Below are 27,644 nucleotides of genomic sequence, written 5' to 3' on the forward strand. Positions count from 1 at the left end.
CCCCCAGCTGTGGGTACAGTCACGGCCCCCAGCCCCGGGCTGTGGCGCGCAGCCGCATTTATTGGCACTGCAGCGGGGTCTGTGCTGCCGGCCGAGGCTCCAGAGCCCCCGTGCCCCCCAGCCTGCCCGGCCCCGCCGGGGCCTGTCCCCTGCCCCCCGTGTCCGTCTGTCCGTCCGGTCGTGGCTGTGGCGCCAGCAGCGTCCCTGAGCCGCGTGGGGACGGCGCTGTCCCCGTCCCGTCCCGTCCCGCCCCGGGCTCAGTGGCAGTTCTGGCAGCGCGGGTGGCACCTCTGGCCGTTCACGTTGCAGCGACAGCCGCCGCTGGTGTCCCCGGGGCCCTGGGGGGACACGGGGGCAGGGTCAAGGTCAGAGCCCATCGGGGGTCACAGAGCGTGGGGCAGGGGCTGCAGGGGCGCTGTGGGGACAGGGGGGCTCCTGTGTCACCCCCTCGCTGACCCTGGGTACCTAGCGCTGTCCCTTTGTCACTCAGGGACAGGGGGTCCCTGGTGCCCCTGGTGTCCTCCCCAGTGTCCCCCACACCAGCTGTGTGGATGGGGGGTCCCTGTGTCCCCCCTGTCCCACTCACCGCGGGTCCCCAGCGTGGGCTCTTTGTCACCAATGGACAGGGGGGGTCACTGTGTGTGTCCCCCGCTCACCCTGGGTCCCCAGTGCGGTCCCTTGGTCACCCAGCTGTGGGGAAGGGGGTGTCCCCGTGTCCCCCCCTGCTCACCCCAGGTCCCCACTGCTGTCCCTTGGTCACCCAGCTCCAGGTCCCTGTGTCCCCCTCACTGACCCCAGGTCCCCAGCGCGGTCCCTTGGTCACCCAGCTGTAGGGAAGGGGGTGTCCCCGTGTCCCCCCCTGCTCACCCCAGGTCCCCACTGCTGTCCCTTGGTCACCCAGCTCCAGGTCCCTGTGTCCCCCCCCCGCTCACCCCAGGTCCCAAGTGCTGTCCCTTGGTCACCCAGCTGTGGGAAAGGGGATGTCCCTGTGTCCCCCTCACTGACCCCAGGTCCCCATTGCTGTCCCTTGGTCACCCAGCTCCAGGTCCCTGTGTCCCCCCCCCGCTCACCCCAGGTCCCAAGTGCTGTCCCTTGGTCACCCAGCTGTGGGAAAGGGGATGTCCCTGTGTCCCCCTCACTGACCCCAGGTCCCCATTGCTGTCCCTTGGTCACCCAGCTCCAGGTCCCTGTGTCCCCGCCCTGCTTACCCCGGGTCCCCAGCGTGGTCCCTTGGTCACCCAGCTCCAGGGACAGGGGGTCCCTGTGTCCCCCCCCAGGTCCCCAGTGCTGTCCCTTGGTCACCCAGCTCCAGGTCCCCGTGTCCCCCTGCTCACCCCGGGTCCCTTGGTCACCCAGCTGTGGGAAGGGGGTGTCCCCGTGTCCCCCCCTGCTCACCTCAGGTCCCAAGTGCCGTCCCTTGGTCACCCAGGTGTGGGGAAGGGGATGTCCCTGTGTCCCCCTCACTGACCCCAGGTCCCCATTGCTGTCCCTTGGTCACCCAGCTGTGGGGAAGGGGGTGTCCCCGTGTCCCCCCCCCGCTCACCCCAGGTCCCCAGCGCGGTCCCTTGGTCACCCAGCAGATCTCGGTCTGGCACACGGTGCAGCGGATCCAGTCGCACCCGTCCTTCTTCTGCACCACGATGCGGCAGGTGGGGCAGTGCATGGCCTCCCCGAGCTGCACCAGCGTCTGGGGGGGCACAGGGGACCGTGAGCGACACGGGGACCCCCCCACAACCCTCCCAGCCCCCCTAGTCCCCCCCCAAACCTGCAGCATGTCGTTGGTTTGCCGGGCGGCCGCGTCGTTGTGCGCCCGCAGCCGCAGCTCGTCCTGGTACTGCCGGCAGTTCTGCCCCTCGTGGATGGCCTGGGGACGGCAGCGCTCAGCGTGGGGGGGACACGGGGGGCCGGGGGGGGACACGGGGGCTCTGGGGGGGTCACCTTGCAGAGCAGGCAGTTGAGGGCCCGGCAGATGGGGCAGCGGAACTCGTTGACCGAGTCCTCGTAGATGCACCAGCCGCGGCAGTCGGGGCTGCGGCAGTGGAAGCTGTTGCGGCTGCGGCGCTCGGCCAGCGCGGGGCTGCGCTCCAGGAAGCGCCGGTACTCCTCCGGTGACAGCAGCTGCGGGGCGCGCCGTGGGAACCGGCACCCGACCGGGACGCCGCGGCCCTGGGACCCCCGCCATGGGACACCCCAGCCCTGGGACCCCCAACACGGGACACCGCAGCCCTGGGACACCCGAGATGGGACACCCCAGCCCTGGGACCCCCGGGACGGGACACCCACAGCCCTGGGACCCCCGAGATGGGACACCCCAGCCCTGGGACCCCCAACACAGGACACCGCAGCCCTGGGACCCCCAACACGGGACACCACAGCCCTGGGACCCCCGAGATGGGACACCCACAGCCCTGGGACCCCTGTGATGTGACACCCCAGCCCTGGGACCCCCAACACGGGACACCACAGCCCTGGGACCCCCGCAGCCCTGGGACGCCCACAGCCCTGGGACCCCCGGAATGTGACACCCCAGCCCTGGGACCCCCACCACAGGACACCGCAGCCCTGGGACTCCCGAGATTGGAGCCCCGCAGCCCTGGGACCCCTGCAGCCCTGGGACCCCCAACACGGGACCCCCGCAGCCCTGGGACCCCCGGGACAGGACACCTCAGCCCTAGGACCCCCAACACGGGACACCCACAGCTCTGGGACCCCCGGGACGGGACACCCGCAGCTCTGGGACCCCCGGGACGGGACACCGCAGCCCTGGTACCCCCAAGATGGGACACCCACAGCCCTGGGACCCCCGAGATGGGACACCCGTAGCCCTGGGACCCCCGCAGCCCTGGGACCCCCGCCACGGGACACCACAGCCCTGGGACCCCTGAGATGGGACCCCTGCAGCCCTGAGACCCCCAACACGGGACCCCCGCAGCCCTGGGACCCCCGTGCCACCAGCGCTGACTGGGGACGCCCGCCACCCACAGCCCTGGGACCCCCGCCATGGGACACCCCAGCCCTGGGACCCCCAACACAGGACACGACAGCCCTGGGACCCCCAACACAGGACACCGCGGCCCTGGGACCCCCGGGACGGGACACCCACAGCCCTGGGACCCCTGCAGCCCTGGGACCCCTGCGATGTGACACCCCAGCCCTGGGACCCCCACCACGGGACACCACAGCCCTGGGACCCCTGAGATGGGACCCCCGCAGCCCTGGGACCCCCAACACGGGACCCCCACAGCCCTGGGACCCCTGAGACGGGACCCTCGCAGCCCTTGGACCCCCGGGACAGGACACCCGCAGCCCTGGGACCCCCAGGACGGGACACTGCGGCCATGGGACCCCCGGGACAGGACACACGCAGCCCTGGGACCCCCAGGACGGGACACTGCGGCCATGGGACCCTCGGGACAGGACACCCGCAGCCCTGGGACCCCCAGGACGGGACACTGCGGCCATGGGACCCTCGGGACAGGCCACCCACAGCCCTGGGCCCCTCGCAGCCCTGGGACCCCCGCGATGTGACACCCCAGTCCTGGGACCCCCGAGATGGGACACCTGCAGCCCTGGGACCCCTGCCACAGGACACCCCAGCCCTGGGACCCCCGAGATGGGGCACCCACAGCCCTGGGATCCTCGCCACCCTGGGACCCCTGCCATGGGACACTACAGCCCTGAGACCCCCGGGACACCCCAGCCCTGGGACCCCCGCAGCCCTGGGACCCCCGAGATGGGACACCCGCAGCCCTGGGACCCCCGTGCCACCAGCGCTGACTGGGGACGCCCGCCACCCACAGCCCTGGGACCCCCAGACTGCTGGGGGAACACCCACCCACAGCCCTGGGGCCCCTGTGTCACCGGCACTGAGTGGGGACACTCATGTCACCTGCACTAAGGATGCTCACCCCAACCCTGGGGACCACATGTCACCAGCACTGAGTGGGGACACCCACCCCAGCTATGGGGACCCCTGTGTCACCAGCACTGAGTGGGGACACTCATGTCACCAGCACTAAGGATGCTCACCCCAACCCTGGGGACCCCATGTCACCAGCACTGAGGGGGGACACTCACCCCAGCCATGGGCACCCCTGTGTCACCAGCACTAGAGTGGGGACACCCAACCTAGCCCTGGGACTCCGTGTCACTGTCACTGAGTAAGGACACTCACCCCAGCCCTGGGACCCCCGTGTCACCAGCACTGAGTGGGGACACTCAGCCCAGCCCTGGGGACCCCCCAGGACACCCCGTGCCACCAGCACTGAGTGGGGACACGCAGTGTCCTCATCCCTGGGACTCCCCTGCTGCCACCAGCACCGAGCGGGGACCCTCACTGCCTGTGCCCCCCAGACCCCTGGGACCCCCCAAGCCACTGGCACAGCCTTGGGCCACCCACAGCCCCAGGACCCCCTGGGACCCCCATGTCACCAGCACTAAGTGGGGACACCCACCCCAGCCTTGGTGACCCCTGTGTCACCAGCACCGAGTGGGGACACCCACCCCAGCCCTGGGGACCCCTGTGTCACCAGCACCGAGTGGGGACACCCACCCCAGCCATGGGGACCCCTGTGTCACCAGCACTGGGTGGGGACACCCACCCCAGCCATGGGGAACCCTGTGTCACCAGCACCGAGTGGGGACACCCACCCCAGCCATGGGGACCCCTGTGTCACCAGCACCAAGTGGGGACACCCACCCCAGCCATGGGACCCTGTGTCACTGTCACTGAGTGGGGACACCCACCCCAGCCCTGGGACCCTGTGTCACTGTCACTGAGTGGGGACACCCACCCCAGCCATGGGGACCCCTGTGTCACCAGCACCGAGTGGGGACACCCATCCCAGCCATGGGGACCCCTGTGTCACCAGCACCGAGTGGGGACACCCACCCCAGCCATGGGGACCCCTGTGTCACCAGCACCGAGTGGGGACACCCATCCCAGCCATGGGGACCCCTGTGTCACCAGCACTGAGTGGGGACACCCACCCCAGCCCTAGGACCCCCGTGTCACCAGCACTGGGTGGGGACACCCACCCCAGCCATGGGGACCCCTGTGTCACCAGCACTGGGTGGGGACACCCACCCCAGCCATGGGGACCCCTGTGTCACCAGCACTGAGTGGGGACACCCACCCCAGCCCTAGGACCCCCGTGTCACCAGCACTGGGTGGGGACACCCACCCCAGCCATGGGGACCCCCGTGTCACCAGCACTGAGTGGGGACACCCACCCCAGCCATGGGGACCCCCGTGTCACCAGCACTGAGTGGGGACACCCACCCCAGCCATGGGGACCCCTGTGTCACCAGCACCGAGTGGGGACACCCACCCCAGCCCTAGGACCCCCGTGTCACCAGCACTGGGTGGGGACACCCACCCCAGCCATGGGGACCCCCGTGTCACCAGCACCGAGTGGGGACACCCACCCCAGCCCTAGGACCCCCATGTCACCAGCACTGAGTGGGGACACCCACCTCAGCCCTAGGACCCCCGTGTCACCAGCACTGAGTGGGGACACCCACCCCAGCCATGGGGACCCCTGTGTCACCAGCACCGAGTGGGGACACCCACCCCAGCCATGGGGACCCCTGTGTCACCAGCACCGAGTGGGGACACCCACCCCAGCCATGGGGACCCCTGTGTCACCAGCACCGAGTGGGGACACCCACCCCAGCCATGGGGACCCCTGTGTCACCAGCACCGAGTGGGGACACCCACCCCAACCATGGGGACCCCTGTGTCACCAGCACTGAGTGGGGACACCCACCCCAGCCCTAGGACCCCCGTGTCACCAGCACTGGGTGGGGACACCCACCCCAGCCATGGGGACCCCTGCGTCACCAGCACCAAGTGGGGACACCCACCCCAGCCATGGGGACCCCTGTGTCACCAGCACTGAGTGGGGACACCCACCCCAGCCATGGGGACCCCTGTGTCACCAGCACCGAGTGGGGACACCCACCCCAGCCATGGGGACCCCTGTGTCACCAGCACCGAGTGGGGACACCCACCCCAGCCATGGGGACCCCTGTGTCACCACCACTGAGTGGGGACACCCACCCCAGCCCTAGGACCCCCGTGTCACCAGCACTGGGTGGGGACACCCACCCCCGCCATGGGGACCCCTGCGTCACCAGCACCGAGTGGGGACACCCACCCCAGCACCGAGCGGGGACCCTCACTGCCTGTGCCCCCAGACCCCTGGGACCCCCCAAGCCACTGGCACTGCCTTGTGCCACCCACAGCCCCAGGACCCCGCACGTCACCACACCGAGTGGGGACACCCACTGCCCGCAGCCCAGGGGACGCCCTGGGACCCCCGCATGGCGCCGGCCCCCCCAGGCCCCCCGGGACTCACGGCGCGGATCTCCCGCTCCTGGAGGTGGCTGCCGCAGGCGTAGGTGTCATCGCGGAAGGGACAGGCCACCACCGGCTCCTCGCTGTAGTTGATCACCTGCCGCAGGCACTCCCTGCACAACGGGACCCGTCACCGCGGGGGGGTCTCGGGGACGGGGGGGTCTGGGATGGTCACCGTGGTGGTGGGGGGGGTCCCAGGGGTGGTAACTGTGACGGTGAGGGGGACCTTGGGGCTGGAGGGGGCTCGGGGCTGTCACCATGACGGTGCGGGAGTCCCAGGGCTGTCACCATGAAGGCTCAGGGGGTCTGGGGGCTGGGCACTGGAAGAGCTGGGGGGGTCTCAGGGTTGGGGGGCTCTCAGGACCGGTCACTGTGATGGTGGGGGGGGCTTGGGGCTGGTCACTGTGATGGTGGGGGTCTCAGGGATGGTCACTGTGATGGTGGGGGGCTCTCAGGACCGGTCACTGTGATGGTGGGGGGGGCTTGGGGCTGGTCACCGTGGTGGGGGTCTCAGGGATGGTCACTGTGATGGTGGGGGTCTCAGGGCTGGTCACTGTGATGGTGGGGGTCTCAGGGCTGGTCACTGTGATGGTGGGGGGGTCTCAGGGCTGGTCACTGTGATGGTGGGGGTCTCAGGGCTGGTCACTGTGATGGTGGGGGTCTCAGGGCTGGTCACTGTAATGGTGGGGGGGTCTCAGGGATGGTCACTGTGATGGTGGGGGGGTCTCAGGGATGGTCACTGTGATGGTGGGGGTCTCAGGGATGGTCACTGTGATGGTGGGGGTCTCAGGGCTGGTCACTGTGATGGTGGGGGTCTCAGGGATGGTCACTGTAATGGTGGGGGGGTCTCAGGGATGGTCACTGTGATGGTGGGGGGTCTCAGGGATGGTCACTGTGATGGTGGGGGGGTCTCAGGGCTGGTCACTGTGATGGTGGGGGGGTCTCAGGGCTGGTCACTGTGATGGTGGGGGTCTCAGGGATGGTCGCTGTGATGGTGGGGGTCTCAGGGATGGTCACTGTGATGGAGGGGGGGTCTCAGGGATGGTCACTGTGATGGTGGGAGGGTCCTGGGCTGGTCACTGTGATGGTGGGGGGGTCCTGGGCTGGTCACTGTGATGGTGGGGGGGTCTCAGGGCTGGTCACTGTGATGGTGGGGGTCTCAGGGCTGGTCACTGTGATGGTGGGGGGGTCTCAGGGCTGGTCACTGTGATGGTGGGGGGGTCCTGGGCTGGTCACTGTGATGGTGGGGGGGTCCTGGGCTGGTCACTGTGATGGTGGGGGGGTCTCAGGGCTGGTCACTGTGATGGTGGGGGGGTCTCAGGGCTGGTCACTGTGATGGTGGGGGGGTCTCAGGGCTGGTCACTGTGATGGTGGGGGTCTCAGGGCTGGTCACTGTGATGGTGGGGGGGTCTCAGGGCTGGTCACTGTGATGGTGGGGGGGTCTCAGGGCTGGTCACTGTGATGGTGGGGGTCTCAGGGCTGGTCACTGTGATGGTGGGGGGGTCTCAGGGATGGTCACTGTGATGGTGGGGGGGTCCTGGGCTGGTCACTGTGATGGTGGGGGGGTCTCAGGGCTGGTCACTGTGATGGTGGGGGGGTCTCAGGGATGGTAACTGTGATGGTGGGGGGGTCTCAGGGATGGTCACTGTGATGGTGGGGGGGTCCTGGGCTGGTCACTGTGATGGTGGGGGGGTCTCAGGGCTGGTCACTGTGATGGTGGGGGGGTCTCAGGGCTGGTCACTGTGATGGTGGGGGTCTCAGGGATGGTCACTGTGATGGTGGGGGGGTCTCAGGGCTGGTCACTGTGATGGTGGGGGTCTCAGGGATGGTCACTGTGATGGTGGGGGGGTCTCAGGGATGGTCACTGTGATGGTGGGGGGGTCTCAGGGCTGGTCACTGTGATGGTGGGGGTCTCAGGGATGGTCACTGTGATGGTGGGGGGGTCTCAGGGATGGTCACTGTGATGGTGGGGGTCTCAGGGATGGTCACTGTAATGGTGGGGGGGTCTCAGGGATGGTCACTGTAATGGTGGGGGGGTCTCAGGGATGGTCACTGTGATGGTGGGGGGTCTCAGGGATGGTCACTGTGATGGTGGGGGGGTCTCAGGGATGGTCACTGTGATGGTGGGGGTCTCAGGGCTGGTCACTGTGATGGTGGGGGTCTCAGGGCTGGTCACTGTAATGGTGGGGGGGTCTCAGGGCTGGTCACTGTGATGGTGGGGGTCTCAGGGCTGGTCACTGTGATGGTGGGGGTCTCAGGGCTGGTCACTGTGATGGTGGGGGTCTCAGGGCTGGTCACTGTGATGGTGGGGGGGTCCTGGGCTGGTCACTGTGATGGTGGGGGTCTCAGGGCTGGTCACTGTGATGGTGGGGGGGTCTCAGGGCTGGTCACTGTGATGGTGGGGGGGTCTCAGGGCTGGTCACTGTGATGGTGGGGGGGTCTCAGGGCTGGTCACTGTGATGGTGGGGGTCTCAGGGCTGGTCACTGTGATGGTGGGGGTCTCAGGGATGGTCACTGTGATGGTGGGGGGGTCTCAGGGCTGGTCACTGTGATGGTGGGGGTCTCAGGGCTGGTCACTGTGATGGTGGGGGTCTCAGGGATGGTCGCTGTGATGGTGGGGGTCTCAGGGATGGTCACTGTGATGGAGGGGGGGTCTCAGGGATGGTCACTGTGATGGTGGGAGGGTCCTGGGCTGGTCACTGTGATGGTGGGGGGGTCCTGGGCTGGTCACTGTGATGGTGGGGGGGTCTCAGGGCTGGTCACTGTGATGGTGGGGGTCTCAGGGCTGGTCACTGTGATGGGGGGGGTCTCAGGGATGGTCACTGTGATGGTGGGGGGGTCTCAGGGCTGGTCACTGTGATGGTGGGGGGGTCTCAGGGATGGTCACTGTGATGGTGGGGGGGTCCTGGGCTGGTCACTGTGATGGTGGGGGGGTCCTGGGCTGGTCACTGTGATGGTGGGGGGGTCTCAGGGCTGGTCACTGTGATGGTGGGGGGGTCCTGGGCTGGTCACTGTGATGGTGGGGGGGTCTCAGGGCTGGTCACTGTGATGGTGGGGGTCTCAGGGATGGTCACTGTGATGGTGGGGGGGTCTCAGGGATGGTCACTGTGATGGTGGGGGGGTCCTGGGCTGGTCACTGTGATGGTGGGGGGGTCCTGGGCTGGTCACTGTGATGGTGGGGGTCTCAGGGATGGTCACTGTGATGGTGGGGGTCTCAGGGATGGTCACTGTGATGGTGGCGGGGTCCTGGGCTGGTTACTGTGATGGAGGGGGGGTCGTGGGCTGGTCACTGTGATGGTGGGGGTCTCAGGGCTGGTCACTGTGATGGTGGGGGGGTCTCAGGGCTGGTCACTGTGATGGAGGGGGGGTCTCAGGGCTGGTCACTGTGATGGTGGGGGTCTCAGGGCTGGTCACTGTGATGGTGGGGGGGTCTCAGGGCTGGTCACTGTGATGGTGGGGGTCTCAGGGCTGGTCACTGTGATGGTGGGGGGGTCCTGGGCTGGTCACTGTGATGGTGGGGGGGTCTCAGGGCTGGTCACTGTGATGGTGGGGGGGTCTCAGGGATGGTCACTGTGATGGTGGGGGTCTCAGGGCTGGTCACTGTGATGGTGGGGGATCTCAGGGATGGCCACTGTGATGGTGGGGGGGTCTCAGGGATGGTCACTGTGATGGTGGGGGTCTCAGGGCTGGTCACTGTAATGGTGGGGGTCTCAGGGATGGTCACTGTAATGGTGGGGGTCTCAGGGCTGGTCACTGTGATGGTGGGGGGGTCTCAGGGCTGGTCACTGTGATGGAGGGGGGGTCTCAGGGCTGGTCACTGTGATGGTGGGGGGGTCCTGGGCTGGTCACTGTGATGGTGGGGGTCTCAGGGCTGGTCACTGTAATGGTGGGGGGGTCTCAGGGCTGGTCACTGTGATGGTGGCGGGGTCTCAGGGCTGGTCACTGTGATGGTGGGGGGGTCTCAGGGCTGGTCACTGTGATGGTGGGGGTCTCAGGGATGGTCACTGTGATGGTGGGGGGGTCTCAGGGATGGTCACTGTGATGGTGGGGGTCTCAGGGATGGCCACTGTGATGGTGGGGGGGTCTCAGGGATGGTCACTGTGATGGTGGGGGTCTCAGGGATGGTCACTGTGATGGTGGGGGGGTCTCAGGGCTGGTCACTGTGATGGTGGCGGGGTCTCAGGGCTGGTCACTGTGATGGTGGGGGGGTCTCAGGGCTGGTCACTGTGATGGTGGGGGTCTCAGCGATGGTCACTGTGATGGTGGGGGTCTCAGCGATGGTCACTGTGATGTGGGGGGGTCCTGGGGATGGTCACTGTGATGGTGGGGGTCTCAGGGATGGTCACTGGGAGGCCTGGGGGTGCTGGTGCCAGTCACCATTTGGGGGGCACGGGGCCAGGGTCACTCATGAGATGTTGGGGGTCTTGGGGTTGGTCATTGTGAAGGTGGGGGGGGTCTTGGAGACAGGCATGTGACTGGTGGGGGGGTCCCGGGGTTGGTCAGTGTGAGGTTTGTGGGGTCCCAGGGTGGTATTCACTATGAGGGTTGGGGGGTCCCAGGGCAGGTCGGGGGTCCCAGGGCTGGTCAGTGTGTGAGTGGGGGGTCCCGGGGCCGGTCAGCAGGAAGGTCGGGGGTCCCGGGGGGGGTACCTGCAGAAGTTGTGCAGGCAGTCCCGCAGCAGCACCCCCGCGCCGGGGGGCACGTGCTGGTAGCAGATGCGACACTCCAGCCCCTCGGGGTTGGGGACCAGCCCCTCGTCCTCCAGCCGCAGCAGCTGCTGGAAGTTCTGCTGCCGCTCGGCCTCCAGCGCCTGCGGGGACAGCGCCCGACAGCCCCTGAGCCAGGCCTAACCCCCTAGGCTGGGCTCAACCCCCCCCAGGCTGGGCCTAACCCCCTAGGCTGGGCTCAACCCCCCCCAGGCTGGGCCTAACCCCCTAGGCTGGGCTCAACCCCCCCCAGGCTGGGCTCAACCCCCCCCAGGCTGGGCTCAACCCCCCCCAGGCTGGGCCTAACCCCCTACACCAGGCTCAACCCCCGCAAGCTTGGGCCTAACCCCCTAGTCCAGGCTCAACCCTCCCCCCAAGCTGGGCCTAACCCCCTACACCAGGCTCAACCCCCCCAAGCTGGGCCTAACTCCCCAAGCTGGGCTCGACACCCCCCCAAGCTGGGCCTAACCCCCTAGGGTGGGCTCAACCTCCCCTGGCCAGGCTTAACACCCCCAAGCTGGGTTCGACCTCCCCCCCCAAGCTGGGTCTAACCTCCTAGCCCAGAGTCACCCCCCACCAAGCTGGGCGTAACCCCCTAGGCTGGGCTCAACCTCCCCAAGCTGGGCCTAACCTTCTAGTCTGGGCTCAACTCCCCCCAGGCTGGGTCTAACCCCCTAGGCCAGGCTCAACCCCCCCAAGCTTGACCTAACCTCCTAGGCTGGGCTCAACCCCCCTAAGCTGGGCCTAAGCCCCTAGGCTGGGCTCAACCCCCCCCAAGCTGGGCCTAATCCTCTAGGCCAGGTTCAACCACCCCCTGAGCTGGGCCTAAGCCCCTAGGCCAGGCTCAATCCCCCCCAAGTTGGGCCTAAGCCCCTAGGCCGGGCTCAACCCCCCCAAGCTGGGCCTAACCCCCTAGGCCGAGCTCAAACCCCCAAGCTGGGCCTAACCCCCTAGGCCGAGCTCAACCCCCCCCAAGCTGGGCCTAACCCCCTAGGCTGGGTTCAACCCCCCCCAGCCAGGCTTAACACCCATGAGCCAGGCTCAACCACCCAGGCCAGGTTTATGCCCTCAAACAGAGCTCCCGCTCCTCCAAGCTGGGCTCAACACCCCCTGAGCCAGGTTGAACCCTCAAAAGCCAGGCTTAACACCCCCAGGCCAGGCTTAAGCCCTCAAACTGGGCTCAACCCTCCAGGCCAGGCTTAATCCGTCAAATGGGGCTCAACCCTCGCAAGCTGGGCTCAACATCCCCAAGCCAAGCTCAACCCCCCTGAGCTGGGTTCAACCCCAAAAGCCAGGTTTAACACTTCTAGGCTGCGCTCAACCCCCCAGGCTGGGATTACCCCTGACAAACTGGGCTTAAGCTCTGCAAACTGGGCTCAACACGCCCAGGTCAGGCTCAACCCCCCAAGCCAGGATTAAGCCCCCAGATGAGGCTCAACCACCCTGAGCTGGTCTCCACCCCCAAAAACCCAGGCTTAACACCTCCAGGCTGGGCTTAGCCCCTCTCAAACTGGGATTAACCCCCCCAGGCCAGGCCCCCGCTTCCCCACGCGCCCCGGCAGCCGCCGGCACAAGAAGACGGCAGAGCCGTGCTGGTGGGATAAGGCTTTAATGGGGGGGGGTCCACATGTGGCACCCCCATGGCATTGCCAGGCGCCCAACAGATGCTTGGGGGTCACAGTCCCCCCACGGGGCCCAAACCGGGGGTCCCGTCCCTCCCCCAGGGATGTGTGGGTCCCGCTGTGGGGCCAGATTTCCAGAGCAAAGTGCGACACGGAATAACCAACCTGCCCCCCCCGAGACCCCCACATCTCAGAGACCCTGAGCATGGGCCCCCCGAGCCTGAGACCCCCAAACCTCAGAGACCCCTGAGCCTCAGAGGCCCCCAAGTAACGTCCCCAGAGCCTGAGAGAATCCCAAGCCTCTGAGACCCCTGAGCATGGCTCCCCAAGCCTCAGAGACCCCCCCTAAACCTCAGAGACCCCCAAGCACAGACCCCCTGAGCCTGAGACCCCGAGGATGCCCCCCAAGCCTCAGAGACCCCCAAGTACAGCCTCCCAAGCCTCAGAGACCCCTGAGCACAGACCCTCTTGAGACTGAGACCCCCAAGGCTCAGAGACCCCCAAGTAGAGCCCCAAGACTCAGAGCCCCCCAAGTACAGCCCCCAAGGCTCAGAGACCCCCAAGTACAGCCCCAAGACTCAGAGCCCCCCAAGTACAGCCCCCAAGGCTCAGAGACCCCCAAGTATGGCCCCCCAAGGCTCAGAGACCCTCAAGTACAGCCCCAAGACTCAGAGACCCCCAAGTACAGCCGCCAAGGCTCAGAGACCCCCGAGTATGGCCCCCCAAGTATGGCCCCCCAAGGCTCAGAGACCCCCAAGTACAGCCGCCAAGGCTCAGAGACCCCCGAGTATGGCCCCCCAAGTATGGCCCCCCAAGGCTCAGAGACCCCCAAGTACAGTCCCCCAAGGCTCAGAGGCCCCCAAGTATGCGCCCCCCAAGGCTGAGAGCCCCCCAAGTACAGCCCCCCAAGGCTCAGCTTCTGCAGCACATCCTCACACCAGCTCTCAGTGTGGGGGGGCCCAGTGGCAGCTTCTGGGTGCGCATGGGGGTCCCTCGGGGACATTGGGGGGACACTGAGAGGTCCTGGTGGGCACTGGGGGACCATAGGGGACGATGGGGGGTCCTGGGGGACACCAGGCCCGGCCAGAGGGGGGTCTAGCAGAGCTGGGGGGTAGCAGAGCTGGGGGGTAGCAGAGCTGGGGGCCGGGCCGATGTCACCCCGCGCCCCCGGGGCGCAGCGCGGCCAAGCCGTCCTCTCGCCGTCCCTGCGAGCAGCGGGTCCCGGCGCGGAGAGAAGAGAGAAGGTCGGTCAGTGGGGGGGCCGGAGGGACCCCCCGATCCCCGCGTGGGCCTGGGGGTGCCAGCGGACCCCCCCGCTTCTGGGAAATGGGACAGGGCATCTGGAAAGCGCAGCCCGGTGGCTCCTCGGCATGGGGTCACACGGCATGGGGAGGGACACTAGGGACACTATGCGGGGAGGGACACTATGCGGGGAGGGACACGGCACCTGTGCACTGAGCCAGGAGACAAAGGACCTGCCCAAGGTGGGGGACATGTCCTGCCAAGGGACGGTGACATCAGGCCCCGCGGTGACACCAGGCCCTGCTGTTCCAGCCTCCTCCACTAGCCAAGGACACCATGCTCAGGATGTGACAGCTCTGCCTGTCCCCAGGGCGCAGGGACACAGTGCTCACTCCTGCTGTGACAGCTCTGCCTGTCCCCAGGGTGCAGGGACATGGTGCTCAGTCATGCTGTGACACCGCTGCATGTCCCCAGGGTGCAGGGACATGGTGCTCACTCCTGCTGTGACACCGCTGCATGTCCCCAGGGTGCAGGGACATGGTGCCCACACTGCGACAACCCTGCCTGAACCCAGGGCCACGGTGCTCACGCTGTGACACATCTGCATGTCCCCAGGGCACAGGGACACGCTGCTCACGCTGTGACACCCCTGTCCATCCCCAGGCTCACACTGTGACACCCCTGTCCATCCCCAGGGACACACTGCTCACACTGTGACACCCCTGTCCATCCCCAGGGACACACTGCTCACGCTGTGACACCCCTGTCCATCCCCAGGGACACACTGTGACAGCCCTGTCCATCCCCAGGGACACACTGCTCACGCTGTGACACCCCTGTCCATCCCCAGGGACACACTGCTCACGCTGTGACACCCCTGTCCATCCCCAGGGTCACACTGTGACACCCCTGTCCATCCCCAGGGACACACTGTGACAGCCCTGTCCATCCCCAGGGACACACTGCTCACACTGTGACACCCCTGTCCATCCCCAGGGACACACTGCTCACACTGTGACACCCCTGTCCATCCCCAGGGACACACTGTGACAGCCCTGTCCATCCCCAGGGACACACTGCTCACACTGTGACACCCCTGTCCATCCCCAGGGACACACTGTGACAGCCCTGTCCATCCCCAGTGACACACTGCTCACACTGTGACACCCCTGTCCATCCCCAGGGTCACACTGTGACACCCCTGTCCATCCCCAGGGTCACACTGTGACACCCCTGTCCATCCCCAGGGACACACTGTGACAGCCCTGTCCATCCCCAGGGACACACTGTGACACCCCCGTCCATCCCCAGGGACACACTGTGACACCCCTGTCCATCCCCACAGCGCAGGGACAGACACCAGCTGCCCCTCATCACGGTGACAAGCGGGTGCAGCGCCCCCCGTGTCACCCCTCGGTGTCCCCGCCCGTCCTCCCAGCGCAGGATCCGTGCACCCCAGACCCCCCAGACCCCTGTCCCCGTGTCTGTCCCCAAGCAGGGGACACGGGTACCTGCTGGTACTGCCGGATGCCCTCCTGCTCCTGCCGCATGCGCCAGAGCTCGGACTCGTCGGGCTGGTGGCCACCGGGCACCACGTAGTCGCCGGGCCGGTCGGCGCTGCACATCTCGCAGCCGGGGCGCGTGGGCTTGTTGATGAAGGTGCATTGGGGACACGACCAGCCCGCCTGGGGACACCGGGGGACAACACGGGGGGGTCAACAACACAGATGTACTTCAACATCACACCACCCCGGTTCTTGCTGGAGATGTGGACGTGCTATGGAATTCTGGTGGGGTACACCGGAGTCCCCGGTGCCGTGCCGCCGTTAATTAGGGACTAATTGGGACAAGCAAAGCCAGAATGGTGCCACTGAGGACCTGGGTGGCACCGAGGACCCTGGTGGCACTTTGAGAGGCGTTTGGGACAAATTCAACCATCGTGTCACCATATTTGGGACAAACTCGACCATCGTGTCGCCACATTCGGGACAAACTCAACCACCGTCTGGTTGCATTTAGGACCAACTCAACGACCGTGTCACCGCGTTTGGGATGAATTCGTGTCACCGTGTCACCGTGTCCGTGCAGGTGCAGGGAACAGAGAGCGTTTCCATTTGTTTTAATATAAAAAGCTGATTAAAACCTGCAAACTCGTTAAGCGGTTTGTTAATTGGTATTTGTGTGACACACTGAGACAGCGGCTGAGAATCGGGTCTGTTGGGATGGGACACGGCGGGAGCGCCCGCTGTCCCCAGCACCCCTGGATGGGGACGGGGTGACACCGCAGGGCGGGGACATTGTGGGGGACAGGGGGTGGGGACATTGCGGGGGACAGAGGTGGGGGGACGGAGGTGGGGGGAGAACACCATGGGGAACAGAGGGGAGGGGACACCGTGGGGGACAGAGTGGGGTGAGGACACCGTGGGGGAGAGGCGGGTGGGGACACTGTGGGAGACACTGTGGGGGACAGAGGGATGGGGACACTGTGGGGACAGAGTGGGAGGGACAGACTGGGGGGACACCATGGGGGACAGGGGTGGGGACACCGTGGGGGACAGAGGGGTGGGGACACCGTGGGGGACAGAGGGGTGGGGACACCGTGGGGGACAGAGAGGGAGGGACAGACTGGGGGCCACTGTGGGGGACAGAGGGATGGGGACACTGTGGGGACAGAGTGGGAGGGACAGACTGGGGGGACACCGTGGGGGACAGGGGTGGGGACACCATGGGGGACAGAGGGGTGGGGACAGAGGAGAGGGGACACTGTGGGGGACAGAGAGGGAGGGACAGACTGGGGGGTCACTGTGGGGGACAGAGGGATGGGGACACCGTGGGGGACAGAGAGGGAGGGACAGACTGGGGGGACACAGGGATGGGGACACCGCGGGGGACAGAGTGGGAGGGACAGACTGGGGGGACACCGTGGGGGACAGAGAGGTGGGGACACCGTGGAGGACAGAAGGGGGTGGGGACACCGTGGGGGACAGAAGGGGGTGGGGACACCGTGGGGGACAGAGTGGGAGGGATAGACTGGGGGGACACCGTGGGGGACAGAGAAGTGGGGACACCGTGGGGGGGACACTGTTGGTGACAGGGCGGGGACGCTGGGACACGCACCGGTACCGGCGAGGGCAGGCTGGGCGCGGGGGGGGCGCTGAACAGGTCCCCGAGCTGCAGCGAGTCCAGGTGCTGGCTGATGTCCCCAATGTCCCACCTACTGCTGGCCTCGCTCCCCCGCCCTGCGGGTGACACCGGGAGGGGACATCAGCGCCGGCCCCCGGTGACATGGGGGTGCCAGCGATCGCGGTGCGGGACTCTGAGATGTGACAGGGATGCACAGGGGGGACCATCCTGAGAGCCCCCCAGGACCCCCACAGCCACCTCCAAACCTGGGGACACCGCCAACACCAGGGACACCCCCAAACCCACGGGACACCTCCAAATCCTGGGGACATCCCCAAACCCTGGGGACACCCGCAACCCCAGGGACACCTCCAAACCCAGGGACACCTCCAAACCTCAGGGACACCTCCAAATCCTGGGGACACCCCCAAACCCTGGGGACACCTGCAACCCCGGGACACCTCCAAACGCGGGGACACCCGCAACCCCTGGGGACATCCCCAAACCCGGGGGACACCCCAACCCAACAATGTCCCTCAAACCCAGGGACACCCCAACCCTGGGGACACCCCCAAATCAACCACATCCCCCAAACCCAGGGACACCCCAAACCCAGGGACACCCCCAACACCAGGGACACCTCCAAACCTGGGGACACACCCAAACCCGGGGACACCCCCAAACCCGGGGGACACCCCAACCCAACAATGTCCCTCAAACCCAGGGACACCCCAACCCTGGGGACACCCCCAAACCAACCACATCCCCCAAACCCAGGGACACCCCAAGCCCAGGGATACCTCCAACACCAGGGACACCCCCAAACCCTGGGGACACCCCAAACCCCGGAGACACCCCAACCCAACCATGTCCTCCAAACCCTGGGGACACCCACAAACCCAGGGACACCCCCAAACTCTGGGGACACCTCCAACACCAGGGACACCCCAAAGCCTGGGGACACCCCCAAAGCCAGGGGACACCGCAATCCAACCCAACCTAACAATGTCCTCCAAACCCTGGGGACACCTCCAACACCAGGGACACCCCAAAGCCTGGGGACACCCCCAAAGCCAGGGGACACCGCAATCCAACCCAACCTAACAATGTCCTCCAAACCCTGGGGACACCTCCAACACCAGGGACACCCCAAAGCCTGGGGACACCCCCAAAGCCAGGGGACACCGCAATCCAACCCAACGCAACAATGTCCCCCAAACCCTGGGGACACCTCCAACACCAGGGACACCCCAAAGCCTGGGGACACCCCCCAAAGCCAGGGGACACCGCAACCCAACCCAACAATGTCCCCCAAACCCTGGGGATACCCCCAAACCCTGGGGACACCCCAGGCCAGGCTGGATTCCGATCAACCTGCTCTGGGTGCAACGTCCCCAAAGCTGGACCAGGTGTCCTTCCACGGTCCCTCCCAACCCAACCACTCAACCACTCCACCGACCTTTTTTTGGGGAGCCGCTGGGCAGGGTGTTGTATTTGCGGCGCCCCCCGTTGCCGGCGGCGGGCGGGGAGGTGGCGCTGAGCATCACCCGCGCCTGGTCCTCCTCGTAGCGCTGCTCGGTGAGCTCGGCCGCGCTGGCCGACAGCAGGTACAGGTAGGCGGTGTCGCCGCCGCGGCGCACGCCGTAGGACGAGACGGTGCGGTCGTCCACGCACAGGCACTGCCCGATGATCCAGCGCTGGACCAGCGGGTGGAAGCCGTAGTCGCGGAACACCTGCGGCGGGGGGAACGGCTCCGGGTGAGCCGGCGGCGTGCGGGGCCGGCGCCGCGCCGGGACAGGCGTTGCCGGGCCGTACCTGCTCCTTGAGCTCGGCGATGGTGGTGTGAGCGCGGACACGGAGCGTGATGCTGGCCGATGATGTGGCGTCCTCCACGCCCACCGCCATGCTGGAACGGGAGGGATGCAGGAGGGGGGACGGGGAGCCCCAAACCGCGCGGTAGCGCGCATGGGAACCCATTGAGCCCAGTTTGTCCGTCCCCTGCCCAGCCTCGTCCTCACAGCCCGGGCAGCGATTTCTGCCGTGTGCTTGGATATTGTCAATAATAGAACTCGATGTAACTCAATAACAATGATATAGCTCCATGGAACTGACTCCGGGTAACTGCATGGAACTCCATGTAACCAATTGCACGTAACTCACTCCATGTAACTCCATATAACTCCATGTAACCAACTCCATGCAACCCACTGCATGTAACTCACTCCATACAACTCCAGGTAACCAACTGCATGTAACTCACTCCATACAACTCCATGTAACCAACTCCACGTAACTCACTCCATGTAATTCCATGTAACCCACTGCATGTAACTCACTCCATGTAACTCCATACAACTGCATGTAACCCACTGCACGTAACCCACTCCATGTAACTCCATGTAACCAACTCCATGTAACTCACTCCATATAACTCCTTGCCACTCCATGTAACTCACTCCATACAACTCCATATAACTCTATGTAACCAACTGCATGTAACTCACTCCATGTAACTCCATGTAACCAACTGCATGTAACTCACTCCATATAGCTCCATGTAACCAACTGCATGTAACTCACTCCATATAGCTCCATGTAACCAACTGCATGTAACTCACTCCATATAGCTCCATGTAACCAACTGCATGTAACTCACTCCATATAGCTCCATGTAACCAACTGCATGTAACTCACTCCATATAGCTCTATGTAACCAACTGCATGTAACTCACAGCATGTAACTCCATGTAACTCACTCCATACAACTCCATGTAACCCACTGCACGTAACTCACTCCATACAACTGCATGTAACCCACTGCATGTAACTCACCCCATATAACTCCATACAACTGCATGTAACCAACTGCATGTAACTCACTCCATATAAGTCCATATAACCCCATATTCTCAACAATATTTCCTTTGCTTTAAATCTGGTGCTTCCCAATTCCTGGAGCCTCTCAGAACCATTTCCGGGCGATTTGTGCCATTTCCAGGGTATCTGCACTGTTACCAGGACATTTTTTTGCCACTTCCAGGCCATTATCTGTGCCACTTGCAGGGTCAGCGCCAGGGCTGGGTTAAAGGTTGGACCCAGCCAAAGGGGCTCCATGCTTCTCGGGCGCAGCGGAACTCCCGGAGCAGCTCAGGCTCAGCAATCGCGCTCCAGGGGACACAGGAGGGGACAGAGCTGCCGTCCCAGCCCCGGGGCAGCTCTCACCTGATCTCGTCGCTGGGGTACATGTCCTCCCTCCAGAGGATGCGCAGCGTGGCCAGCTGCCGCGCCAGTGCCACCGCGCACCGCGCCGCCGCCTCCTCGTCACCGTACTCGATGGCCTGGGCCAGGCGCAGGGCCAGCTCCTCTGTGGGACACACAGGGACAAATGTCAAAGGGGGCACGGCCACCGCGGTCGCCGGAGGGGGCTGAGACCGCGTCTGCCACGGCCGCGCACCCAAACCCGGCAGTTTTGGGTGGGTTTGGCACAGGAACGGCGCTGGTGATGGCTCGGCAGCTGTGACACTGCCCATGCACGCAGGGAGATTTCTGGGGCCACCAGGAGGTCACAACTGTCCCCCCTGCACAGCTGGGCTGAGGTGACACCCACAGCATCTGTCCCACCAGACTGGGGGTCACAGCGGCCAAGAGGCCACCAGCGTCCTGGGTGGTGTGGCCAGTGGGACAGGGCAGTGACCGTCCCTGTGCTGGGACCCGGGGGGGCAAACCTGAACCCTGGGGTCCCCTCATGTCAAGAAACCCTTGAGGTGCTGGAGCGAGTGGAGAGAAGGGAGCGGAGCTGGTGAGGGGCTGGAGCACAAGTGTGATGGAGCGGCTGAGGGACCCGGGGGTTCAGCTGGAGAACAGGAGCTGAGGGGAGACCTTCTGATCTCTGAACTGCCTGAAAGGAGCTTGGAGCCAGGGGGGTCGGGCTCTGCTCCCCAGGAACAAGCGCCAGGAGCAGAGGAAACGGCCTCAAGTTGCCCAGGGGAGGTTGAGGTTGGATCTGGGAACAATTTCTTCCCCAAAGGGCTGTGGGGCATTGGAACAGGCTGCCCAGGGCAGTGCTGGAGTCACCAGCCCTGGAGGGCTGGACAGACGGACAGGAGGTTCTCAGGACAGGGGGCAGTGCTGGGCTGGGTTATGGTTGGAATTGATGACCCTGAGGGTCTTTTCCACCCAAGCGACTCCGTGCTAACACAGCTGGTTGCAGGGGAGCCCCCAGACCCGCGCTGTCCCCGTCCCCACAGCAGGGCGGTAACTCCCAATACCCAAAAAGCCCAGGACCCTCCCCAGGTACCTTTCTCCGCCAGCTCCAGGGACTGAGCCGTCTCCGGATCCACGTCCGCGGTGTCACCGCCGGCAGCCGCGGGCAGGGACGGTGCCGGGGCCGCCAGCGCGTTGTCCGAGGCTGCGGGACAGGAGGAACCATAGAGCCGGGCGGTGCCACCCCAGCGGTGACCGTCACCGCTGTCCCCACACCCGCACCACGGCGAGGAGGAGCCCCAGGTGACACAAAGTCACTTGGGAGGAAGGTGACAGTGACCTGGACCCTTGTCCTGGGGGCTGACAGAGGGGAGGGAGCAGGAGAGCAATGGCCAATGTCCCTGTGAAGCCCCCGGATGCCACCTTTTGTCCCCTGGGGCCACCTCTGTGCCCTGAGTCCCCTCTGTCCCCTGGGTCACCACTGTCCCTTCAGTCACCTCTCTCCCCTGGGGTCCCCTCTGTCCCCTGGGGTCATCTCCTGTCCTCTAGGGCCATCTCTGTCCCTCAGGTTCCCTCTGTCCCCTGGGGCCACCTCTGTCCCTTGGGGTTCCCTCCATCCCCTGAATCACCTCTGCCCTCTGGGGTCACCTCCAGTCCCCTGGGGTCCCCTCTGTCCCTTGAGTCACCTCTGTGTCCTGGGGTCTCCTCTGTCCCCTGGGTCACCTCTGTCCTCTAGGGCCATCTCTGTCCCTTGGGGTCCCCTCTGTCCCCTGAATCACCTCTGTCCACTGGGGTCTCCTCCTGTCCCCTGAGGTCATCTCTGTCCCCCAGGGTCACCTCTGTCCCTTGGGGTCCCCTCTGTCTCCTGGGGCCATCTCTGCACCCTGGGGTCTCCTCCTGTCCTCCAAGGCCATCTCTGTCCCCTGGGGCCATCTCTGCACCCTCGGGTCTCCTCCTGTCCTCCAAGGCCACCTCTGTCCCCTGGGTCCCCTCTGTCCCTTGGGGCCATCTCTGTCCCTTGGGGTCCCCTCTGTCCCCTGAATCACCTCTGCCCCCTGGGGTCACCTCCTGTCCCTTGGGGTCCCCTCTGTCCCCCAGGGTCTCCTCCTGTCCTCTAGGGTCATCTCTGTCCTCCAGGGCCATCTCTGCGCCCTGGGGTCACCTCTGTCCCCTGGGGTCTCCTCCTGTCCTCTAAGGTCATCTCTGTCCCCTGGGGTCCCCTCTATCCTCTGAATCACATCCGCCCCCTGAGGTCTCCTCTGTCTCCTGGGGTCTCCTCCTGTCCCCTGGGGTCCCCTCTGTCCTTTAGGGCCATCTGTGTCCCCTGGGATTCCCTCTATCCCCTGGGGCCATCTCTGTCCCTGGAATCATCTGTGCCCCCTAGGGTCCCCTCTGTCCCTTGAGTCACCTCTGTCCCCTGGGGTCCCCTCTGTCCCCTGGGGTCCCCTCTGTCCCTTGGGGCCATCTCCGTCCCCTGAATCACCTCTGCCCCCTGGGGTCACCTCTGCCCCCTGGGGCCATCTCCATCCCCTGAATCACCTCTGTCTCCTGGGGTCTCCTCCTGTCCCCTGGGGCCAGCTCTGTCCCTCAGGGTCCCCTCTTTTCCCTGAATCACCTCTGCCCCCTGGGGTCCCCTCTGTCCCTTAAGTCACCTCTGTGTCTTGGGGTCCCCTCTGTCCCCTGGGGCCATCTCTGTCCCCCAGGGTCATCTCTGTTCCTCAGGTCCCCTCTGTCCCCTGGGGCCACCTCTGTCCCTTGGGGTCCCCTCTGTCCCTTGAAGCACCTCTGCCGTCTGGGGTCACCTCCAGTCCCCTGGGGTCCCCTCTGTCCCTGGAGTCACCTCTGTGTCCTGGGGTCTCCTCTGTCCCCTGGGTCACCTCTGTCCTCTAGGGCCATCTCTGTCCCTTGGGGTCCCCTCTGTCCCCTGAATCACCTCTGTCCACTGGGGTCCCCTCTGTCCCCTGGGGCCATCTCTGTCCCCTGAATCACCTCTGTCCCTTGGGGTTCCCTCTGTCCCCTGGGGCCATCTCTGCACCCTGGAGTCTCCTCCTGTCCTCTAGGGCCATCTCTGTCCCTCAGGTCCCCACTGTCCCCTGGGGCCATCTCTGTCCTTGGTGTCCCCTCTGTCCCCTGAATCACCTCTGCCCAATGGGGTCCCCTCTGTCCCTTGAGTCACCTCTGTGTCCTGGGGTCTCCTCTGTCCCCTGGGTCACTTCTGTCCTCTAGGGCCATCTCTGTCCCTTGGGGGTCCCCTCTGTCCCCTGAATCACCTCTGTCCCCTGGAGTCGCCTCTGTCCCCTGGGGCCATCTCTGTCCCCTGAATCACCTCTATCCCCTGGAGTCGCCTCTGTCCCCTGGAGTCGCCTCTGTCCCCTGGAGTCGCCTCTGTCCCTCAGGGTCCCCTCTTTTCCCTGAATCACCTCTGCCCCCTGGGGTCACCTCCAGTCCCCTGGGGTCCCCTCTGTCCCTTGAGTCACCTCTGTGTCTTAGGGTCTCCTCTGTCCCCTGGGTCACCTCTGTCCTCTAGGGCCATCCCTGTCCCTCAGGGTCCCCTCTGTCCCCTGAATCACCTCTGCCCCCTGGGGTCCTCTCTGTCCATTGAGTCACCTCTGCCCTCTGGGGTCCCCTCTGTCCCTTGAGTCACCTCTTTCTCCTGGGGTCTCCTCCTGTCCCCTGGGGCCATCTCTGTCCCTCAGGGTCCCCTCTGTCCCTTGAATCACCTCTGCCCATTGAGTCACCTCTGCCCTCTGGGGTCTCCTCTGTCCCTTGAGTCACCTCTGTCCCCTGGGGTCTGCTCCTGTCCCCTGGGGCCATCTTTGTCCCTTGGGGTCCCCTCTGTCCCGAGTCTCCTCTGTCCCCTGGGGTCTCCTCCTGCCCCTCAGGGTCCCCTCTGTCCCCAGGAGGCTCCACCACACCCGGGACCCCCCCTCGCATCCTTCTCCAGCCCCCACCTTTCTGCACCTCGCGCAGGGAGCTGCTGAGCACCGTCCACCACTTCTGCGCCTCCCGCTCGTCCTCGAAGGTCAGGGCCAGCGGCTCCTGGGGGGCGCCGGGCACCGTGAGCTCGTGGGTGGCGGCGCCGCACACCCGGTACGAGATGTCCCGCAGGTCGTACTCGGCGACGGGCTGGGGGAGGACGGGGGACACGTTGTGACAAAGCGCCGGTGCGGTGGGGGGTCAGAACTGGGGACAGAGGGCCCTGTGCTCTGTCCCTGGGGTTCTTAGGGACACGGGGCCCTGTGCTCTGTCCCCGGGGTTCCCGGGGACACAGGGCTGTCCCTGTGCTCTGTCCCTGGAGTTCTTGGGGACATGGGGTCCTGGGCTCTGTCCCCGGGGTTCTTGGGGACACGCGGCCCTGGGCTCTGTCCCAAGGTTCTTGCGGACACGGGGCTGTCCCTGGGCTCTGTCCCCAGAGTTCTTGGGGACACACGGCTGTCCCTGGGCTCTGTCCCCAGAGTTCTTGGGGACACGGGGCTGTCCCTGGGCTCTGTCCCCAGAGTTCTTGGGGACACAGGGCTGTCCCTGGGCTCTGTCCCCAGAGTTCTTGGGGACACAGGGCTGTCCCTGGGCTCTGTCCCCAGAGTTCTTGGGGACACAGGGCTGTCCCTGGGCTCTGTTCCCAGAGTTCTTGGGGACACGGGGCCCCGTGCTCTGTCCCCTGGGGTTCTTGGAGACACGGGGCCCTGGGCTCTGTCCCTGGGGTTCTTGGGGACACGGGGCTGTCCCTGTGCTCTGTCCCGGGGTTCTTGGGGACACGGGGCCCTGGGCTCTGTCCCTGGGGTTCTTGGGGACACGGGGCCCTGGGCTCTGTCCCCGGGGTTCTTGGGGACACAGCGCTGTCCCTGGGCTCTGTCCCCAGGTTCTTGGGGACACAGGGCTGTCCCTGTGCTCTGTCCCCAGAGTTCTTGGGGACACGGGGCTGTCCCTGGGCTCTGTCCCCAGAGTTCTTGGGGACACGGGGCCCTGGGCTCTGTCCCCGGGGTTCTTGGGGACACAGGGCTGTCCCTGGGCTCTGTTCCCAGAGTTCTTGGGGACACGGGGCCCCGTGCTCTGTCCCCTGGGGTTCTTGGAGACACGGGGCCCTGGGCTCTGTCCCTGGGGTTCTTGGGGACACGGGGCTGTCCCTGTGCTCTGTCCCGGGGTTCTTGGGGACACGGGGCCCTGGGCTCTGTCCCCTGGGGTTCTTGGGGACACGGGGCCCTGGGCTCTGTCCCCGGGGTTCTTGGGGACACAGGGCTGTCCCTGTGCTCTGTCCCCAGGGTTCTTGGGGACACAGGGCTGTCCCTGTGCTCTGCCCCCAGAGTTCTTGGGGACACGGGGCCCTGGGCTCTGTCGCCAGGGTTCTTGGGGACACGGGGCCCTGGGCTCTGTCCCCTGGGGTTCTTGGGGACACGGGGCCCTGGGCTCTGTCCCCGGGGTTCTTGGGGACACAGGGCTGTCCCTGGGCTCTGTCCCCAGGTTCTTGAGGACACAGGGCTGTCCCTGTGCTCTGCCCCCAGAGTTCTTGGGGACACGGGGCCCTGGGCTCTGTCCCCGGGGTTCTTGGGGACACAGCGCTGTCCCTGGGCTCTGTCCCCAGGTTCTTGGGGACACAGGGCTGTCCCTGTGCTCTGTCCCCAGAGTTCTTGGGGACACAGGGCTGTCCCTGGGCTCTGTCCCCAGAGTTCTTGGGGACACGGGGCCCTGGGCTCTGTCCCCGGGGTTCTTGGGGACACAGGGCTGTCCCTGGGCTCTGTTCCCAGAGTTCTTGGGGACACGGGGCCCCGTGCTCTGTCCCCTGGGGTTCTTGGAGACACGGGGCCCTGGGCTCTGTCCCTGGGGTTCTTGGGGACACGGGGCTGTCCCTGTGCTCTGTCCCGGGGTTCTTGGGGACACGGGGCCCTGGGCTCTGTCCCCTGGGGTTCTTGGGGACACGGGGCCCTGGGCTCTGTCCCCGGGGTTCTTGGGGACACAGGGCTGTCCCTGTGCTCTGCCCCCAGAGTTCTTGGGGACACGGGGCCCTGGGCTCTGTCGCCAGGGTTCTTGGGGACACGGGGCCCTGGGCTCTGTCCCCTGGGGTTCTTGGGGACACGGGGCCCTGGGCTCTGTCCCCGGGGTTCTTGGGGACACAGGGCTGTCCCTGGGCTCTGTCCCCAGGTTCTTGAGGACACAGGGCTGTCCCTGTGCTCTGCCCCCAGAGTTCTTGGGGACACGGGGCCCTGGGCTCTGTCCCCGGGGTTCTTGGGGACACGGGGCTGTCCCTGTGCTCTGTCCCCGGGGTTCTTGGGGACACAGGGCTGTCCCTGTGCTCTGTCCCCAGTGTTCCTGGGAACACGTGGCCCTGTGCTCTGTCCCCAGGTTCTTGGGGACACAGGGTTGTCCCTGTGCTCTGTCCCCAGAGTTCTTGGGGACACAGGGCTGTCCCTGTGCTCTGTCCCCGGGGTTCTTGGGGACACAGGGCTGTCCCTGTGCTCTGTCCCCGGGGTTCTTGGGGACACAGGGCTGTCCCTGTGCTCTGTCCCCGGGGTTCTTGGGGACACAGGGCTGTCCCTGGGCTCTGTCCCCGGGGTTCTTGGGGACACCAAACCCCGGTTAAAAATGCACCAAACCCCAGTTTAAAAAGCACCAAACTCGGACTAAAACTGCACCGAACCCTGACTAAAACCGCATCAAATTTAGACTAAAACTGCACCGAACCCCGGGTAAAACCGCACCAAACTCGGACTAAAACCGCACCGAACCGGGACTAAAACAGCACCAAAGTGGGACTAAAACCGCACCGAACTGGGACTAAAACCGCACCGTACCCCGGCTAAAACCGCACCAAATTTAGACTAAAACTGCACCGAACCCCGGATAAAACCGCACCAAACTCGGATTAAAGCCGCACCGAACTCGGACTAAAACCGCACCGAACTCGGACTAAAACCGCACCGAACCCTGGGTACAAAGGCCCCGCCCCCGCCCGCCCGTCGCCCCCGGCCCCACCTCCCCGCCCGCCGGCTCCGGGTGCCGCAGGCCCAGGCGGAAGCGGCGCTCCCCGCCGGGCGCCGGTTGGACGCTGAGCTGCAGGCGGAGCGCGGCGGCGGCGGGGAGCGGCGGGAGGCGGGAGGCCCGCGCCAGCCCCGCCCGCACCGCCATCAGCACGGTGGGCGGCGGCGGCGGCGGGGCCGCGTCCGGGGCCGGGCCGGGGGCACCGGGCAGAGCCATCGCCGCCGGTGCTTCCGCGCGGTCCGGCGGGAAACGCGTCCCCGCGCCCGAGCGTTCCGGTAACGGAGGCTCCGCCCCTCGCCCCGCCCCCGGGGCCGCAGCGCGCTGTCGAGCCGGTGGGGGCGCCCGCGCACAACCCCGCGGTGATTGACAGCCGCTCCCCCCGTCTTTGTCCCCGCCAGCCAATCAGGAGGCCGAGCG

General features: G+C 65.9%; 1 protein-coding gene across 1 annotated transcript; it reads right to left on the bottom strand.

Annotated features, from left to right (window-relative positions):
- Positions 1-116: 116 nt before the first annotated feature.
- Positions 117-27,486, bottom strand: SHARPIN (SHANK associated RH domain interactor). The gene is made up of 14 exons (XM_065830185.2): positions 27,222-27,486; positions 24,206-24,380; positions 21,349-21,459; positions 20,274-20,415; positions 18,867-18,957; positions 18,511-18,784; positions 17,046-17,167; positions 15,440-15,613; positions 11,008-11,168; positions 6,360-6,471; positions 1,939-2,118; positions 1,766-1,864; positions 1,544-1,687; positions 117-338 (listed from the first exon to the last, which is right to left on the bottom strand). Exons 1-14 carry the CDS (start codon positions 27,441-27,443, stop codon positions 258-260), a joined length of 2,088 nt encoding a protein of 695 aa, XP_065686257.1. The 5' UTR covers positions 27,444-27,486; the 3' UTR covers positions 117-257.
- Between the last annotated feature and the right edge of the window lie 158 nt (positions 27,487-27,644).

The sequence above is a fragment of the Patagioenas fasciata genome, chromosome 2, assembly GCF_037038585.1.
Source record: "Patagioenas fasciata isolate bPatFas1 chromosome 2, bPatFas1.hap1, whole genome shotgun sequence".
Classification (NCBI taxonomy): domain Eukaryota; kingdom Metazoa; phylum Chordata; class Aves; order Columbiformes; family Columbidae; genus Patagioenas; species Patagioenas fasciata.

What these genes read in the sequence shown, in the direction of transcription:
- SHARPIN (XM_065830185.2), bottom strand. Translation starts at nt 27,443, where the DNA reads ATGGCTCTGCCCGGTGCCCCCGGCCCGGCCCCGGACGCGGCCCCGCCG. An exon ending in TACCCCAGCGACGAGATCAG is followed by an intron (nt 18,958 to 20,273) that starts GTGAGAGCTGCC and finishes CTCCCGTTCCAG; the next exon opens with CATGGCGGTGGGCGTGGAGG. An exon ending in CAGCGGCTCCCCAAAAAAAG is followed by an intron (nt 17,168 to 18,510) that starts GTCGGTGGAGTG and finishes TGTCACCCGCAG; the next exon opens with GGCGGGGGAGCGAGGCCAGC.